Source organism: Trachinotus anak, unplaced genomic scaffold (genome assembly GCF_046630095.1).
Source record: "Trachinotus anak isolate AG129_WGS33_773 ecotype Australia unplaced genomic scaffold, CSIRO_AGI_Tana_v1 ptg000005l, whole genome shotgun sequence".
Lineage (NCBI taxonomy): Eukaryota > Metazoa > Chordata > Actinopteri > Carangiformes > Carangidae > Trachinotus > Trachinotus anak.
Genome location: NW_027273856.1, coordinates 17,098,107 through 17,114,404, shown reverse-complemented (window position 1 = coordinate 17,114,404; position 16,298 = coordinate 17,098,107). Strand labels below are relative to the sequence as shown.

General features: G+C 41.2%; 1 protein-coding gene across 7 annotated transcripts in view; it reads right to left on the bottom strand.

Moving 5' to 3' along the window:
- Window positions 1-16,298, bottom strand: part of cdc42bpab (CDC42 binding protein kinase alpha (DMPK-like) b) — an 80,091-nt gene that overhangs the window by 41,395 nt on the left and 22,398 nt on the right. For all 7 annotated transcript variants that reach the window (XM_071478624.1, XM_071478623.1, XM_071478625.1 and 4 more), the window contains exons 2-4: window positions 9,254-9,345; window positions 2,183-2,266; window positions 139-234 (exon numbers count right to left, since the gene is read on the bottom strand). In XM_071478624.1, coding sequence (XP_071334725.1) covers window positions 139-234; window positions 2,183-2,266; window positions 9,254-9,345 — 272 coding nt within the window. The remainder of the gene's footprint in view (window positions 1-138; window positions 235-2,182; window positions 2,267-9,253; window positions 9,346-16,298) is intronic.

Genomic DNA, 16,298 nt, shown 5'->3' with positions numbered 1-16,298 from the left:
GATAAAGTTTACAGTTTCCTGAGAACAGTTAAGGTTAAAATCTGGGAGGAAAATTATGGAAACAACCGTCTGTATGGTTATAGCTGCTCATGTATACACACATATACACAAAGGCGAAGAAAGAAAATCCTATATTACCAAATTATTGTCATCCTGGAAGGCGTAGTGCAGGGTGGTAATCCACAGGCCGTCCCCATTCACCAACACGTCACGCTCCTCCCGAAAACAGGCCGTCTAAACAAAGATACAATAAACACGATACTTAAAAAAAGTTACACATCACATATACTGACAACAATAGGAGAGAATGGCTATTTCAGTTGTATAAGATAGAATCTGCCAACCATGAGATCCAGTTATCCATATTTATTTAATAAATCAAATTTAAAGTTGTTATTTACATACTATCAAACCAAAGACTGAAAGAAAAGTGGGATGATTTTCTTATACAATCTTGATCATACATCCTGTGGTGCATGTTTTAGTGTTATACACTAAGTGACACCTCTGGCCACATACATGATGGAGGTCAAAGGCCAGGACCTTCTACAGAGCTGCATGCTTGGAATTCACAAGGATTCAGTGTCTTGGCTCAAGGACAATTCAACATGAAGAAACTTATCATTTGGCTCGGTGCTTTAGCAGTTCATTTAGTTTCTTTTAAGTAGCCTTGCTGTGTCGACTTTCTGCAATAACATGAATATAATAACTCCTTAATCAAATAAAACCTGATTAACACAGATTTTTGCTGCAGAAATCTTATGTCTTGTATAAACTTCAATGTATTCTAAAAGAGCTTTAACAAGCATCTGCATATTAAAGACACAGGAAATGAAAACTGTACTGGACCTGCAATGGTAATGCAGCTAGAAACTGAAATTACTGCCTTGCAATAGCATGTCTCCACCAACCAGTCTATATCCATGTCTGTCCAGCCTCATATATCTAATGAAGACTTTGAAGAAATTAAATAGAAATGTATTAAGTGTATTTTGTCACAATTAGCCTATGAACTCTTAAGTTATGGCCAAAATTGTCATTTGTGAAGTCACATGGATCTTGACCAAATTCTAAGCAGGTCGTGGACATTTGTGCCAAATTTGAAGAAATTCCCTCAAGGCATTTCTGAGCTACCGCATTCACGAGGGGTGGATAGACAGACCGACGGAGGGACAACCCGAAAACACAACGCCTCCGGCTGCGGCTAAGGCAGAGGGAGGAAAGATCATGACTCACAGCAGAGGATCCTTATGTCCAAAATAAATCAATTTAAAATCTCACAAACTGAAAATGGAACCAAATAAGTCACCATAAGACAATGTGAACAGCAGGTTGTTTTGTAAAACCCAAACCACATGCACACACAGAAAAAATGTGTGATGTCTCAAAACGCACCCTGTCCTCTCACTGCTCTGTCAGTCTGAATGTGCTGACTGAAAGAGAAAAGAAAACTCCTCAGGCTACAATGTCTAAACCCCTTTCTTCAAAAGCACAGAACGAGATAGAGGAGAAATCTGATTACTGATCAGATTCAGGTCAACAAGGTCAAATCAGGTTTTTTGTGTGTTAGAAGATCTTTGTATGAATCAAAGACTCATGTGAGAACATAAATCAACAGCCCAAACAAATTCGTATATAATTTTATACCAGGAAGAAAAGAAGTGAATTTCTGAGCGACAGCATGTAAAATCTCTGCAGTGCTTTGATGTTCTCTGTCTACTACAGCAGTTACATGCTTATAGTGTAACTGTCTACAGTACATCTATTGCTCTGCATTGTTTCTCATGTCCAGGCGTTAGCACACACACACACACACACAGCAGGGACTAGTTTTGGCCGATGACGTATAAGGCATGAAGATTGAAGACCCAGGGGACCAACAGGAATGTCAGACCGTCAGGAAGAGGTCGATGAGAAAAACATGCATCAACAGCTCGCGCCGCTCAGGCAGCAACATGTTCTGCAAACATCCATCAACGAAAGCCTGATATGAAGGTGGATAATCGAGGGGTGTGCTTTCTCTTTGACAGCAGACAGACAGCTTTTTTTTTTTTTTTTTTTTTTTTTTTAAATAAATCATTAATCTTTATGATTATCTATTTTAAATATCTCTCCAGCACTGCTGCTGTGGCCCAGTATCTGTAACCAATACCAGTTTATAAAATCAGTGAGTGATACTCACCTCGGCTCGCTTCAGCATCTCCCACTTGTTGAGAATCTTCATAGCGAATACCTTGTCAGTGTTTTTCACTTTTACGACTGCAACCTGCATGAAGGAAAGAAGAGTTGCGGTGTTAAAAAACTGTTTTAATCATTTGTGACAGCACAGCCAGCCAAAGAATGCGAGGCACGTTGAAAACAGACAAATACCAAACAGATTTCAGGCCACAGGGGAAAAGAAAAGAGCTGCACTGTGATAATTCATGTGTGATCATATTTCCACGTTTCAATATTAGTTCCACAAACAATAAATGACAGAATTCTGACAGATGTGTGAGGAAAAATTGTCAATATCAATAAAATGATCAATAAAAAAATAATTCAATTCACAATACAAACTTTAACCATAATCTTACTGTAATACAACAATAAAAGAATGAGGGAGATTGTCTCAGCTCCTAACAATCATTAAACTATATATCCATATTTTAATGATCTAAATGATGATGTGAATAAGTCTGATGTGAGAAGATGGGGAAACAGACGAGGAGGCAATCAAGAATGAAGAAGTTGTTTAAGAAAGCAGTTTGCATACAGGAGGAGAGAGAACTGTCTGTATGGAAAAGGAAAAAGAGGAGCAGATGAAAAAGAAAGAAAGATGAGCTGAAAGATGAAGCAGGATGGGTTTGGTGGGGATATGGAAGGGATGGGGGGAGGAGAGAAGGAGAAAGAGGAAATGAGACAGAAGGAAGGAGACAGGGAGGTAAAGGCTGGAAGGTGGAGAGGGGGGGTAAGGGAATAGCAGGGACAGTAACCATAGATACTAAAATGCTGACCTAAAAGCCCAAGAGACATACACCACCTGGATTCATACTCACTCAGACACACACACACACACACACACACACACACACACACACACACACACACACACACACACACACACACACACAGCCTCACACAGCTGGACACATGATTCATGCTTCCTACGAGCACAGTCTGCATCTTGAGAAAAAAAAACTGTAATCACTGTGTCCAATGATGATTGAGTTCAAACTACAGTGGAAGGACAGACTTGTGCAGATGTGATGGTTTGGAAATAAGTTGGTGATCACAGATTATTGATCTTATATTTACTATTAAAAAAAAAAACAAGGCACAAAAAGTCAAAACAAGTCATTAAACAGATGTATCCTTCTTTACCATGAATCTACACACACAAAAATGAATATAAGGCCATCCTAAGACACCACACATATACTGTATCCTATATGTCCACAAATCTGTAAACACTTGTACATATTTCAACATGGGCCAAACTTCCCACCTTAAGCAACTGAAATTAACAGTCTTCAAGATTCAATCACTTTATTTGTCCCCACTGGGGCAGCATTAGGAAACATAAAAACACAGAGCACATAATTACAACGACAAGACCAAAAGATAAAAGACAGTAAGTTAATAAAAAATAAATAAATAAATAAAAACAATGGTATATTAGTAAATAATGAGTTCTACCTTTTCCCCCTTAAAATTCAGAGGGAGATGGCAGAGGTATACTTGACTTGAGTGCTTTGAAACAGACTGATTATTTATTTTTTCACGCTGGATAATGAGGCACTGCACTGTCACACTGTTACACTACAACCTCACACAGTAAACTGACTCTTAAACAAAACCGACCAATGAGTGAGCAATGCAATGGACTGGAAAAATTAACAAAATACTTACAAATTATAACAGCCACTAGTTTTACCTTTACCACTGTGTACTGTTCAGTCTTTTTAGTTCACACTCTGTTGTCACTCTCATACCCTCCTCTACACTATTAACAACTTAACAACTGCCAACTTTCCCTTCACTGATAATTGCTGAACATAACAATGATAAACTTCCTCAGCTCTGGCTTCACATTTTGCCAAAAAAGGAGCTGCACAAGCTGCCGTGACAAACCACTGTGTGCTGCCAGCCAAAGCCCATGTTCATGCAAATGTATGTCTGGGTTGATCTCCTTCAGCCTCTTTAAGAGTTTATAATATTCAACTCACCCACAAACCAACAGTGCAGTTTTAATCTGGACTTTTAAACTGCTAACTGCGCACACAAACGAGATCGACAAATTCTTAAAAACGCAGAAAATGCACTTAAGTAAACAGACGGACAGGAATTTCTAAGAGCACACACACACACACACACACACACACACACACACACAGATGAGTAGTGAAACAAACACAGGCGCCCTATGCAACAGAGGGGTCTGTAGTCTATTAAATGAGCTGGGGAATGCTGCTAATGCAATACAATGATAACATTCCTGCAGTGTTTGGATTTCCCCGAGTGATCCCTCACCAGTGGAGAGGGAGAGTGGAGGAGGAAGAGAGGAGGACAAAGGGGGAGCACACTGTTCTTGGCAGAGCTTGGCTGTTTTTGTCCTCTTCTCCATCTCTCCTTCCTTCTCTCTACTGTTCCTTCCTTAATCTTGTCCTCCCTCTTGAACCTGGTGTCAACTCTACAGCGAAGACGAAGACTGAGCAGAGTTTAATTCACAGCTCTTGCCTATAATCGTGGCTAAAGGACGTTTTCTGGGTGATATTTAACTTTGTCCTGCTACTGAAGATGATCTGTTAGCAGAGAGTATCGACTGTGCCTTTCAAATTGGTTTTATCCGCTGAGAACAAGCATGAAACAAACCACAACAGTTAATCTAATTATTCCACAGGACATATATTTGTGGAAAAGACTGGCTGAAAACACATCAGCTATGTACTGGAAATGGCTTCAGACTTAAACAGCCAAGGCCACATTTACAAGCCTGAGGCAGCTGACTGGTGACTGGTGACCCAGTACAACAGCAGTAGTGTAATAATGGGTAACACTGAGTGATAGCCAATGACTCCAGGGAAACTTAACAGTTACCATGATGACAAAGATCTTCAGCAAAGTCTGCTGCTGGAAACACAACCTCTAACCCTGGCATAGTTTCTATCAGGCGTGTCTGGTGAGCTCCACCACACTGAGCACCCTTGGGCCTGTTTGTGTTGGTGAAGAGCACTGAGTTCTAATGGAAGCATTCTCACAGGCAGCAGGCCAGTACACACTGGTCCATTCATCAGACGAACTCCACAACGTCACGCACCCGCGCCATTTCTCTGCCTGCCGCTGACAATGGGAGGATGAAATCAAAACATCCTGCACTCAGGCTCTCTCACCTCCCTCTTTGGCTCTCAACTATTTTTTCTTTACTTTGTTTTCCTGTGTCTGTGTCTGCCCATCTGGGTCTGCCTCTGCCTCTGTCTGCTGCCTCTATCTCTTTCTAACTCTGTGAGTCTCTGTTCACAAATCCAGGCCTCTGAAGTGACTATGAAAATCATACCATTATAAAGTTTCATGAGACCATCCCAAAATACACATTTTCTGTGTTTTCTAGGTCCTACATCAGGACAGATGACTAGTACAACTGTCATCTACCTGGAATATAGTTAGACTTCCTAACTTGGTGATGCCATATAGAAAAACTGTGAAATGTGCTTGTCAATTTGCAAAACCTCTGTGGTGCCTAAAGGCAGCAGCGTTCACAAACCTGCAGAGAGCTGTGCTCTCATACTGCTGAAGAGATAATAAAATATCTTTATTGTCCACAGTGCTGGCAAGTAGTGAACTACATGTAATTAAACAAAACTACATTCTGGTGTAGCTTGTTGGTAGTTCTGTTACATTCATATGTGCACAGTGACTCAAGTAGTTAAATTACTTTTTACCATTTTGTGAAACTACAAACGGTTTTGGGCCATAAAAGGAGAGGAATGATTTATTTTATTTTACCATTGCCTCTCTACTGTAATTGACCCCCTTTGACCAGCTGTGACCACTGTGAAGGAAGCAAAGGCAATGCATTCATCAGGCAGTCACCACCACACACCTGACCTGTGTGTAGTGCACGTGCAAAAGCCAGGAGCAGGTGTTGCTTAGTGCTCACCATGCAGCAACCTTCAGGACTGAAAAATGAAGCCAACACTGAACTGCTAAAGACTGCAGTTCCTCGAATGACCATTTGAGGCTGGCACCAAAAGTCAGTCCCCACAGACTCATGTTAAACTGCTCAGCTTTACAGCAGATAAACATATTTACAGTCTGGTGTAAAAACCAGTTTTGGTCTCTAAACTAATTTCCTCTTTCAAGACAACTGTACAGGGGGTGAACTTTTATATAGCTCACTTTTATTAAGGCTCAAAGTTCTGCATCATTGAGGCCATGGCCATTTTGAGTGACAGGTGGTTGAGCGTATCTTTGCCACAAACCAGCCTGCACTGAAGTCTCACCTCTACACACACCCCATCTCTTTGCAAGTTTTTGGATTAGCCGGGAGTTAGGTGGAGTCAGGCGCTGCCAAAATGGCGACAGCGGAGCAGCCCAGTCTGAGCTTCAAAATCACTCCTCAGAAGTCTATGGGTGATGTCACCAAGGCTGTATCCATTTTTATTTACGGTCTATGGTGCTCACACAGCGACAACATCATCATGGATAAACCTCCTGAATCTCTGAAGAATCATCATGACCATATTTAAGTGGTTACTGTTTACAAACCAAAGCTGACATTAGCACTTTCCCATAAATAGCGAGGGCATTTTATTTTTCTGGTTTATATACAGTACCAGTCAAAAGTTTGGACGCACTTTCTCATTCAAGTCAATGGGAAAGTGTGTCCAAACTTTTGACTGGTACTTTATGGCCTGTGAATGAGTAGGCATTTTTTGCAATAAAGTTTTACATGTTCTTTGTCAATTTCAACATTTCTTTACAAAGTAGTTTGAACTACTTCTAAGTAGCTTTAGTTCACTAAACTACCTTTCTCCCTCAGGTAGCTTTGCTGTAGTTCGGCTTCCTCCAGTGTAAAGTAATTAGTAGCTTCCCTAAAACTGAGACTGCCTGCCTGTACTGCCACATACACAAATGATAAATCACCTAACAGTTTCTGCAAGTTCTACAGAAAATCTGATTAACCTTGAAAATAAGCAAAGGGAGGAAAGAGATGATCAAAACAAAGGAAATAAACTGTTATTGAATCTGCGAGCTAATCTGCCAGTGGTGGTCATGTGCAAGAAACAGTGCAATCTTCTGCACAATTTCAACTACTTTGAGCACTAATCCAAAATGATATCCAACCAGTTCTTTTTCCATTCTTCCACTTATTCATTTTCTGTTTACTGCACTATTACGGCAACATCTGCATTACAGCACAATGCACCAAGTATGTCTGCATCAGTTGATTACGAAGTGGAGCCATGGGACAACCATGTTGTTTCTCCAGCTAATTTAATTTTTCTCTCATATAAGTCCCGTACGAGCGCAGCTGGCTGGGAGAACAGGCACTGGAATGTTACCACAAGGTATCACCATTCATGGGTCACACCGCATTGCTGAGAACAAGCCTGAAACACACACACACAGACACATGACTCACATATGCTCATACCAGCAGTGCTCGCAGTGGCTCACATGAGCACATTAGTATGTTGTGGGTGTTGCTACCTGCTGCCAGGTGTGTCCAGTCTATCTCTATCCATCAATCTATCACTTTCCTCACTTCTCTCTGTCTCTCTCCACCTATCAGTGTTTTTAAGAGGAGTTCACCAACTTGCCTGTACAGATACTGGGTAATAATCTGAGAGATAAAATGTTTGTGTGTATCATGGTTCAAGAATTAGTGTTGAAACCTTGAAAATCTATTGTCAAAATGATTCTGTGCAACACTGAAAATTGTCAGCTTGAAGATAAAAGGTTTTTGCAGGACAGTGACATTATATAAGAGTCTTGGCTGAGGACCACAATACCTGTCCCTCCAACATTCCCCAGCTTTGACATCATTACCTGAAACCCAGTGACGAATGCATTTCGCCCTCCCTACAGGCACATATAAAAGAAAAAAACGGTAACACACAAAAACACATAAACCCACAGCCAGTGGTTTCACTGACGCTCTAATTTGTTTTCTCTTCGTGGGTTACATGTGGAAAGAGATTTTAAAAAGTTTTGTTCAAGCTGCAAGTAGTGTCATGCTTGTGTGGCAGACCAATACTACGCAGTGCTGCTGGAATGCAGCAGAAAGTAATCCACTATTAAACGCAACAACACTCTTTCCTTTTACTCAGGCATGAAGGTATAAGGGTACAAGAGAACAGCCTCTTCAATGGCAGATATCTTCCCAGAATCTTTCTGCAAAAACTTTCCCTCAGGCAAGATTTCAAGATTTCGAAATCATACACTGCTGATGATGCATCTACAAGATATCAATTCCTCAAACTAACTATAACTCCTGTAGGGCTGCAGCTATCGATTATTTTAGTAATCGAGCATTCTACTGATTATTCCATCAATGAATCGAGAAATAGGATAAGAACTTTGTCTTATTAAAGAAAAAGACATAGGAAAACAATCAAATATATAAAAAAATATATAGAACATAGAAAATATCAAAAAGAGAAAAGAACACAAGTCTTTTAAAATGAACAACTAATTGGTTTCCTTTTAAGAAAAATCAACATTTTTATTGCTTAAACTGCTACAATATGAATCTGTCAAAACTAAACCCATGTAGTGCAGTTAAGTGGTGGGCTGGTTCTGGTAGGCTAGTTCTGTTTCACAAAAGACGCACTGTATGGAGTTTTCGTTTTCTTGAAATTATCCCAAACTTTGGATAATTTCTGTCATTTTCTCCGGCCATTCTCTTCACCTCGCATCTCACTGTTTTCCCTCTCTTTTTCCATTTTCCAAACTGCTCCATCAAATCATGTCTGACTCATATTTCATAAGCATACGCAAAGATCTTTAGTGTAAGCATGTTGTGCAACAGTAATAATCATTTATGTGAAACACTGTGACTTGTGAACCGTTATATAAAATGATCAAATCTTTGATGCAAAGAATTTGCTTCGACTTTGACTTTTATTTATCAAGTTTCTCGAGTAATCATTTCAGCCCTAAACTCCTTGAACTCTTGAGAAAAAGAGAGAAATCAAACAGCAGGTTCTAATGTGTATGGTACTGGATTCCTGCATGGTTAGGTCGAATGTAAAACCAGAAGGTATCTTACCTCTCCAAAGGCTCCTCGTCCAATCACCTTCAGGATCTCAAAGTCTTCTTTATGAAGGCGCATCTGCTTCACTTTGGACGTGAAGGGTTTGGCTGTGAAGAGGAAGAAGGCAAAAGTCAGGTTAATTAAAGTCAATAACACTGACTTCTGTTGACTTCATGTTTAGAGCACTAAAGTCAGGATATATAATGATATGTTTTTGTCATGACACACTGGAGAGATGGAGAGAAAAAGAAGAATCCACTGAATGAATCACAGAGTATGATCCGGACTGCACAGGAAAATAAGGAGTTATATTCAGCTCGTTCAACAACCATTACTACCAGAGCTACACACAGCATTTTATCGTGAAGGGGCCTTGCCTGAAAGTGACAGGGTCTCCACTAAATATAATATTATCATTATTAGTCTTTAGGGGGAAAAAAAGCCACAGCACATCACAAAAGGCCAACATGCTATTCTAAATGAACGTTATCAAAGTGTAGGTGAGCACCTGGACCTCTTTATAGAACATGACACCGGACACAGAGAGGCTGAATGATAAAGCTAGCTATTGTTACCCCTGCAGTTATGGTTCCTGGTGGAAAAAAGGACTTGGGAGGGATCAGCAAGGGTCGCCAGCGTTCTCTCACAAAGCTAAACAGATTCCATCTATGGCTGACAAAGTCAGCATTTCCCTCATTTGTGGAGAGCTATTCAACCACTTCCTGGTTTACATGATTCCAGCATGCCAAGGATAACCCGATTGGCTTCAAGTTCACCAGGGTCAGCATATTGGTTACACTGATATGCTGATTTTCAGATAAGATGGAGAAATATAACTTTGCTATTTATTTTAAAAAGGTAAGCTCATGTAAGCAGAGTTTTAGTGCGTTTTAACAGCAAGATTAGCACAGTTTAGCATCGTTAGCATACAGACAAGCAAGCATTCACATACAAATACACATCGATGGTTCATTTTTACATACAGTAGCTCTTTTGGTTAACAAAAGACACAATCTTCAACTATACAAACAGCTGCAGCTTGTGTGTGTGCCTGTGTGTGTGTGTGTGTGTGTGGGAGCTGACCACCAGCCGAGCTGACACTCTTGGCCCGTCTGCAATCCTCACTGGCCAAACAACATGCTAGACTCATCTGGTTACCATGACTTTACAGGGCCTCCAGTGTCAAGGAAAAGGACACAGAGAAACACTGGTCAAATAAAACAAACAGGCCGCTCTTGCTCTCAGTCTCTATCACAACCCCTCCTCCGGTCTTCTGCCAGCTGGCCTGGACTTCTCTGACTGGAGGGCAGAGGGAAGGTAGAGGCCAGTGCAGTGGGCCATGTCCTGGCACACAATACTACAGACCAAAAACACACAGCCAACTCAGGCTTCACACTCAGTGAGAGTGGAAAACACCTGACGTGGGGAAAATGATTGGGCGTATCATTCATTTCCATGCAGACCAGTTACAGTGAAAACTGAAACACTGAAGTTATGTCTAGCGGTTGATCAGCCCTGTTGTATTTGGGGTGGCGCGCCAGCTTCAGGCAGCTGACCAAAATATCGCCACAAGTTTGCAAAACTGATGACAAACAAGGCTGTGACACACAACTGAACTGGTCTTTCTGACATAGTGCTCTTGCTTCCCGCTCTTCATGCTGTATCTAACCACCAAACAGCACAACTTCCAACAAAAATACAAAGTCTAGGACAGAGAATGATGCAGTCAGTCTGACCTAAAAAGACCCAGGATTCACTGCTAGAAATAACGTATCACATCCAAACAGCAGTACAGATGGTCGGCTGGCAAAATACCTAAAATCTCCAAATTGAATTTACTGCAGCATTGACCACAAAACTCATCTCAATCTATAAAAACATGATCTTAAAAAATGTGAATTTAGGTTCTGTCCAGGAAAGACTGTCCCCCATAAGGTCACATGTTTGCTTGGCATTGACAGATATGATACTCATCTCATCTTTCATTCAGAACAGGTTGACCACAGGTTAACTGCCAAAGGGACTGGCAAACAAACTCATAAATAACTAGTTAAATTCACCACCGTTCGCCTCGAGGCTGGTGGTAATTCCCTTCATTCTGCTTTCCAGTGCACATCCAATTCTTTTCAATCTCTGCCAGTGTTCTATTTCAGCCAGCATCTCTAACCAGACACGGCATGTCTTCCAGACAAGAGATAATATCTGGCAACTAAATCCCTCCAGATTCATATTAATTCATGTATCAAAGCCACACAATTATGCTGGAGTAGCGAACGATTAGGCGAGAGATTAAATCTCTTTAATATGGCTGTTTTTCACTGTTTAAACACAGAAATACAATTCTCTTCAGTTTCACTTATACATAGCTTCAGAGTGGGGAACGAAACCTTGCATTCAGAGATTTGGTCATGCACAAATTGTTTATAACTGGATTCTGACATTTCATTTCAGCTAAAGGTCCATGCTAAGACTTTCACCTCATTTATAATGGTTGTTGATTACAAGATATAAAGGAGAATATCTGTGCTTTCTTAAAAAAAAAAAGCCATTAAAATCCCCAGCAGCACATGCTTTGGTTTTATATCAATGGAAATGGGAGGAACATAGTAAAATTACATCCATTCCTGGTCTTTTATATTGGTTACATGTGTTAAATTCCACTAATATGTTGAGTATTTCTTATTTTATCAGCTACAATATCATTAATGATGACTTAGCCTTGCTAAGCTAAATGCATTACAAGATCTATAGCCCTTCAGGTAGCTTATATCAACATCCTGCACTGACGACAGCCATATCAATAAATGCTATTATCTCAGGGGGAGGGAGCCCTTAATTCAGCACTGTGCACCCAAACTATGCAGCCTTATGAACCCCTTCACTATCAACACAGAGGGCATTATCTGTTCTAAGAAGTTACAGTAACTGATGCCAACTAATCTACTTTTTAGAGACAAAACCTTGAACCCTGCTGATGCTTCCCATTCAGTTGTCATCCCAATTCAACAGTGTTTATACTCAACAGTCTTCAACAACAAAGGACAGTGCTGTTTGGAACACAACTAGGCCATCTCTCACTAATCTTAGACGCCCTGCTTCATCACTGCATCTTCTTCATCTAAACTGATCTGACAAGGTGGAGTTGATCGCTGATCATAACTTTAAACCATATGGCTAAAGGCTAAAGTACATACAGAATATCGGATTCACTTGTGATTTAATTCTTAATTGTACCAGTCAGCCTAGAGAGTAGGGGGGAACAGAGTCAGGCACGCTGAGCGGGAGAAAACACTGATTAGTAGCTGCACGCTGACTCAGGAGCTCCACTAAACCAGCCACATGAGAAATGTCTTTCATCTCTGAGCCAGGAGCCCACAGGCCCTGTCCACAACAAAGCACACACACACACACACACACACATACAAGGATGTGCGCACACACACACACACACACACACACACACACACACACACACACACACACACACACACACACACACATATAATTAGATCTAGTTCCCTAGATCTACATCTGACACATAACTGGTGACTGTGTCTTGCTCTGGCAGAAATACCACAGCCACACAACAGATTATAGAAATTGCTTAAAACTCATTGGACATCAGTCCAACAGCAGGTGGTTTATTGAAGCTCACGGCGGCTTTTAGCCTGTTATTCTGGCCTGTAATTTATAAATGGAACTCGACTCTGTGTGTGTCTGTGTGTGTGTGTGTGTGTGTGTGTGTGTGTGCGTGCGTGTGTGAGAGAGAGAGAGAGAGCTGTGTGTGTGTGTGTGTGTGCGCATGTCTTTCTATGGTTGTTTGGACAAATTCTGGTTTAAAACTATAGTTGTGAGGACATTTTGATCAGTCTCATTAATACAAAGGGCTGTTTGATGCTTGTGCCCTGGTTTAAAGGGTCAGGTTTAGATTAGGGGCAGGGTTAGGGTCAGGGTTAGGCATTTATTTGTGGTGCTCAAGGGTTAGGGTAAGAGGTGAATGTGAATACATCATGAGGGGTACAGAGGACACTTAGCTGCAGTATAACACAGCTAATAATGATCTGCCATGCATTGTCTGCTGTGGGACCTTATATAGACCTTATACTGGTGTGCCTTTCCAAATCATGTCCAATCAATCAAAAAATATCTCAAAGATGGTCAAGAGAAATGGAGGCACCTGAGCTAAATTTCATGTGTCAGAGCAAATACTTATGTAAATGTGATATTTCAGGTTTCCCTTTTTAATACATTTGCACAAATTTCTAAAATTCTGTTTTTACTTGTCATTATGGGGTATTGAGTGTAGACTGATGAGAGAAAAATATGTTTTCTTTTAATTCTAGCATGAGGCTATAACATAACAAAATGTGAAAAAACTGAATGGGTGTGAATACTTTCTGAAAGCACAGTATGTCAATAAGCAGGGTCAACAGGGTAAAACATCATGACTCAAACAGGAGCTGCCTTTAGTTACTGAGCTCACCAACGTTTACCCAGGGATCAGTGTGTCTGTCCTTTCCTGTAGCTGAGATGGATTCAGAGCAACATGCTACAACCCTTTTAAAAACCCTTGTAAAAATACCATAATGTTTGGTCATACATATTTACTCACCAGCCAAATATAAAGGTAGGCCTAAACATAGCAACGGTTGCTATGACAAGGTGTGGTAAGAACCCCTGGCAACGCTTGGGAAGGTGGCTATCCAAGCTTTAGCATGACTGGAGCTCTTTGTTTTCACAGGGTTTTGCAATGTGTAGGGCAAGTTAGCCAAGATTGGAAAAAGATGACACGTTAGTCACATAATGTACTGCGTGCTTTGTGGGGAAGACATCCATCCACAGACACACAAACAAAAACTACAGGAAACACACACACACACACACTTGCAGATTGTGCTATGCAAAATGCACACACATGTTCAGTAGTAGGCCTTAGGATGTAGTGAAACTGGAAAAACACGAGTGACGCCAGCTAATCCACATAGCCAGACTGGTTTAGCCCAAAATGCTCAGCACTTATCAGGCCCATCTCGCTCCACGCCGACGAGAGAAGTCAGAGCCGTTTTTGTGTGAAACTTGGTAACGACCGGCAAGTGTGTTCACTTAGCAGCCGGCCCACAAAATGATATGCTCAGTACACACAACAGGCCTCAGTCTCAGCCTGTTGCACTGCAGTGACAGTATGCTGACTGTTAAGGGACTGTTGTGGGTGTGTTACATGTTCTGTGCTCTTAAGCACAAAGTGGCACACCCACCACTTCAGTCAATATTTCAGGAAAGCAAACATACAGTCACCTGACATGTACAGTGTTTTACACAGGAGTGTCTCAGTGTAAAGTTCAATTACAGCACAGAACTTGTAAATAATAAAGATTTTTTAAAGTAATCACACTAATAAACACTGTTGCAGAAGTTCCCTTGTAGTTTGCTTTGTTTTTACCCTCTGTCCAGTTCATCTCTACATATGAAGCCACCGTCTGGTTCTGTTCTTCTGATGTTTTGGGTCATTATCTTATGATCTGGCTGCAGGATGACCCCCCTGACCAAGCCGTCTGTCTTCATTTGTTACTTTTCTCACCATTCTGATAGCAACATACAGCACTACTTCCTGCAGTACAGTACTGCCCTAATAAGAGGGTGCAGTAGCACAGTTTGTTCCAACACTGCCTTTAAACAGACACAGGCACCTATAGGAATTGTGTGCATTAACTTTCAAGGCTTCATTTACTTCCATTGCAGCAGGAAAGCTGTAAATGAACCAATCTCAGTCTGTTTTCTATGAAATTTACATGATGTTTCAGTTGTTGGTCACTGCTGACCTTTGTACCATTTGAGGTGATTCACTGGACTCTAACTGATTCAATTTCAATAAAAACTGGAAAAATGGGGGTGTTCTATAACTTTTGATCAACAGTGTATGTTATAAGACTTCAGAATCATTCAAGCAAACAACACTGTTTTGCCTGTGTGTATCTTATATACTGTGTGTGTGTGTGTACATTGAGGAGGAATTGTTTGTTTGTGGTTTAGACCTAATTTGTGCACGTTACAAGTGAGTCATATGTCTCCAATTATATACATATTGCCAATGACGCCAGTGAGAGGGAAGACGGACGCTGTGCAGAGCATCAGAGAAAGAGCGATGATCCAGTTGGACAAAAAACAGACACAAAGACACTAATGGGCAAAAACAATCACACTTCTTTTTCTATAAATGTATCAGTCAGCACTGTTCTTTGTGCAGCAACTACACAAAGTTATAAGCAATATAGCAACATGTCTCATATCAGTCTGTCTAATAGTCCATACTCCACATACAGTTTGACTAGCTGCTGTCTTCTTGGGGCTACACAAGGAGCTGTGATACTGAAAGGACAGGGTGGGCTGAATGGATGGATAATTCCATAGCACTTTTGGTCTGAATTAAAGAATGACAAAATTGAGAAGAACAGATGACAACTGTGAGATAAAAACAATGAGAGGGAAGAAAAACATGAGAAAGTGAGAAAGAACAGATGAAGAAGGAAAAAGCCATCAAGTTCAGCTCGTGGGAGAAAGTGAGACTGGGCAGGACTTAGAGAGAGCAAGAGAGAGGATTGAGAGACAGAGGAGGCATCACATCCTCAGGCCCCATCAGCAGCTGAGCCAGTTACAGTAAGTGTCCAACCCTTACACTCCCACTGCGCTCCAACCCCATCCCCAAACCCAGAGTAGGATGGAGGGACATCTGGAAGCCATAATGGGGGATTATTTACAACCACAGTGAGGTAACGACACAAAAATGCCGCTTGCAAGAAAGACAGGGGAGAGACGGAGGGATGGAGAGAGAGAGAGGGGGAGAGAGAGTGGCTTTCCACAATCTGACATGAGGAGGGAGAGTGGCTGGGAGGAGAGGAAGAGACCCAGGGATGGCCTTTCCTCCATCTGACCGTGGCGGAACCGCTGGAGGGGGCGAACTTATCACACCTCATAAGCAGACTGGGAGTTTTCCTAGACTGTGTCAACCTCTGCCGAGGAAATACTCTGCATCATAAAAAAGGAGCAAATGATAGGCCTGAAT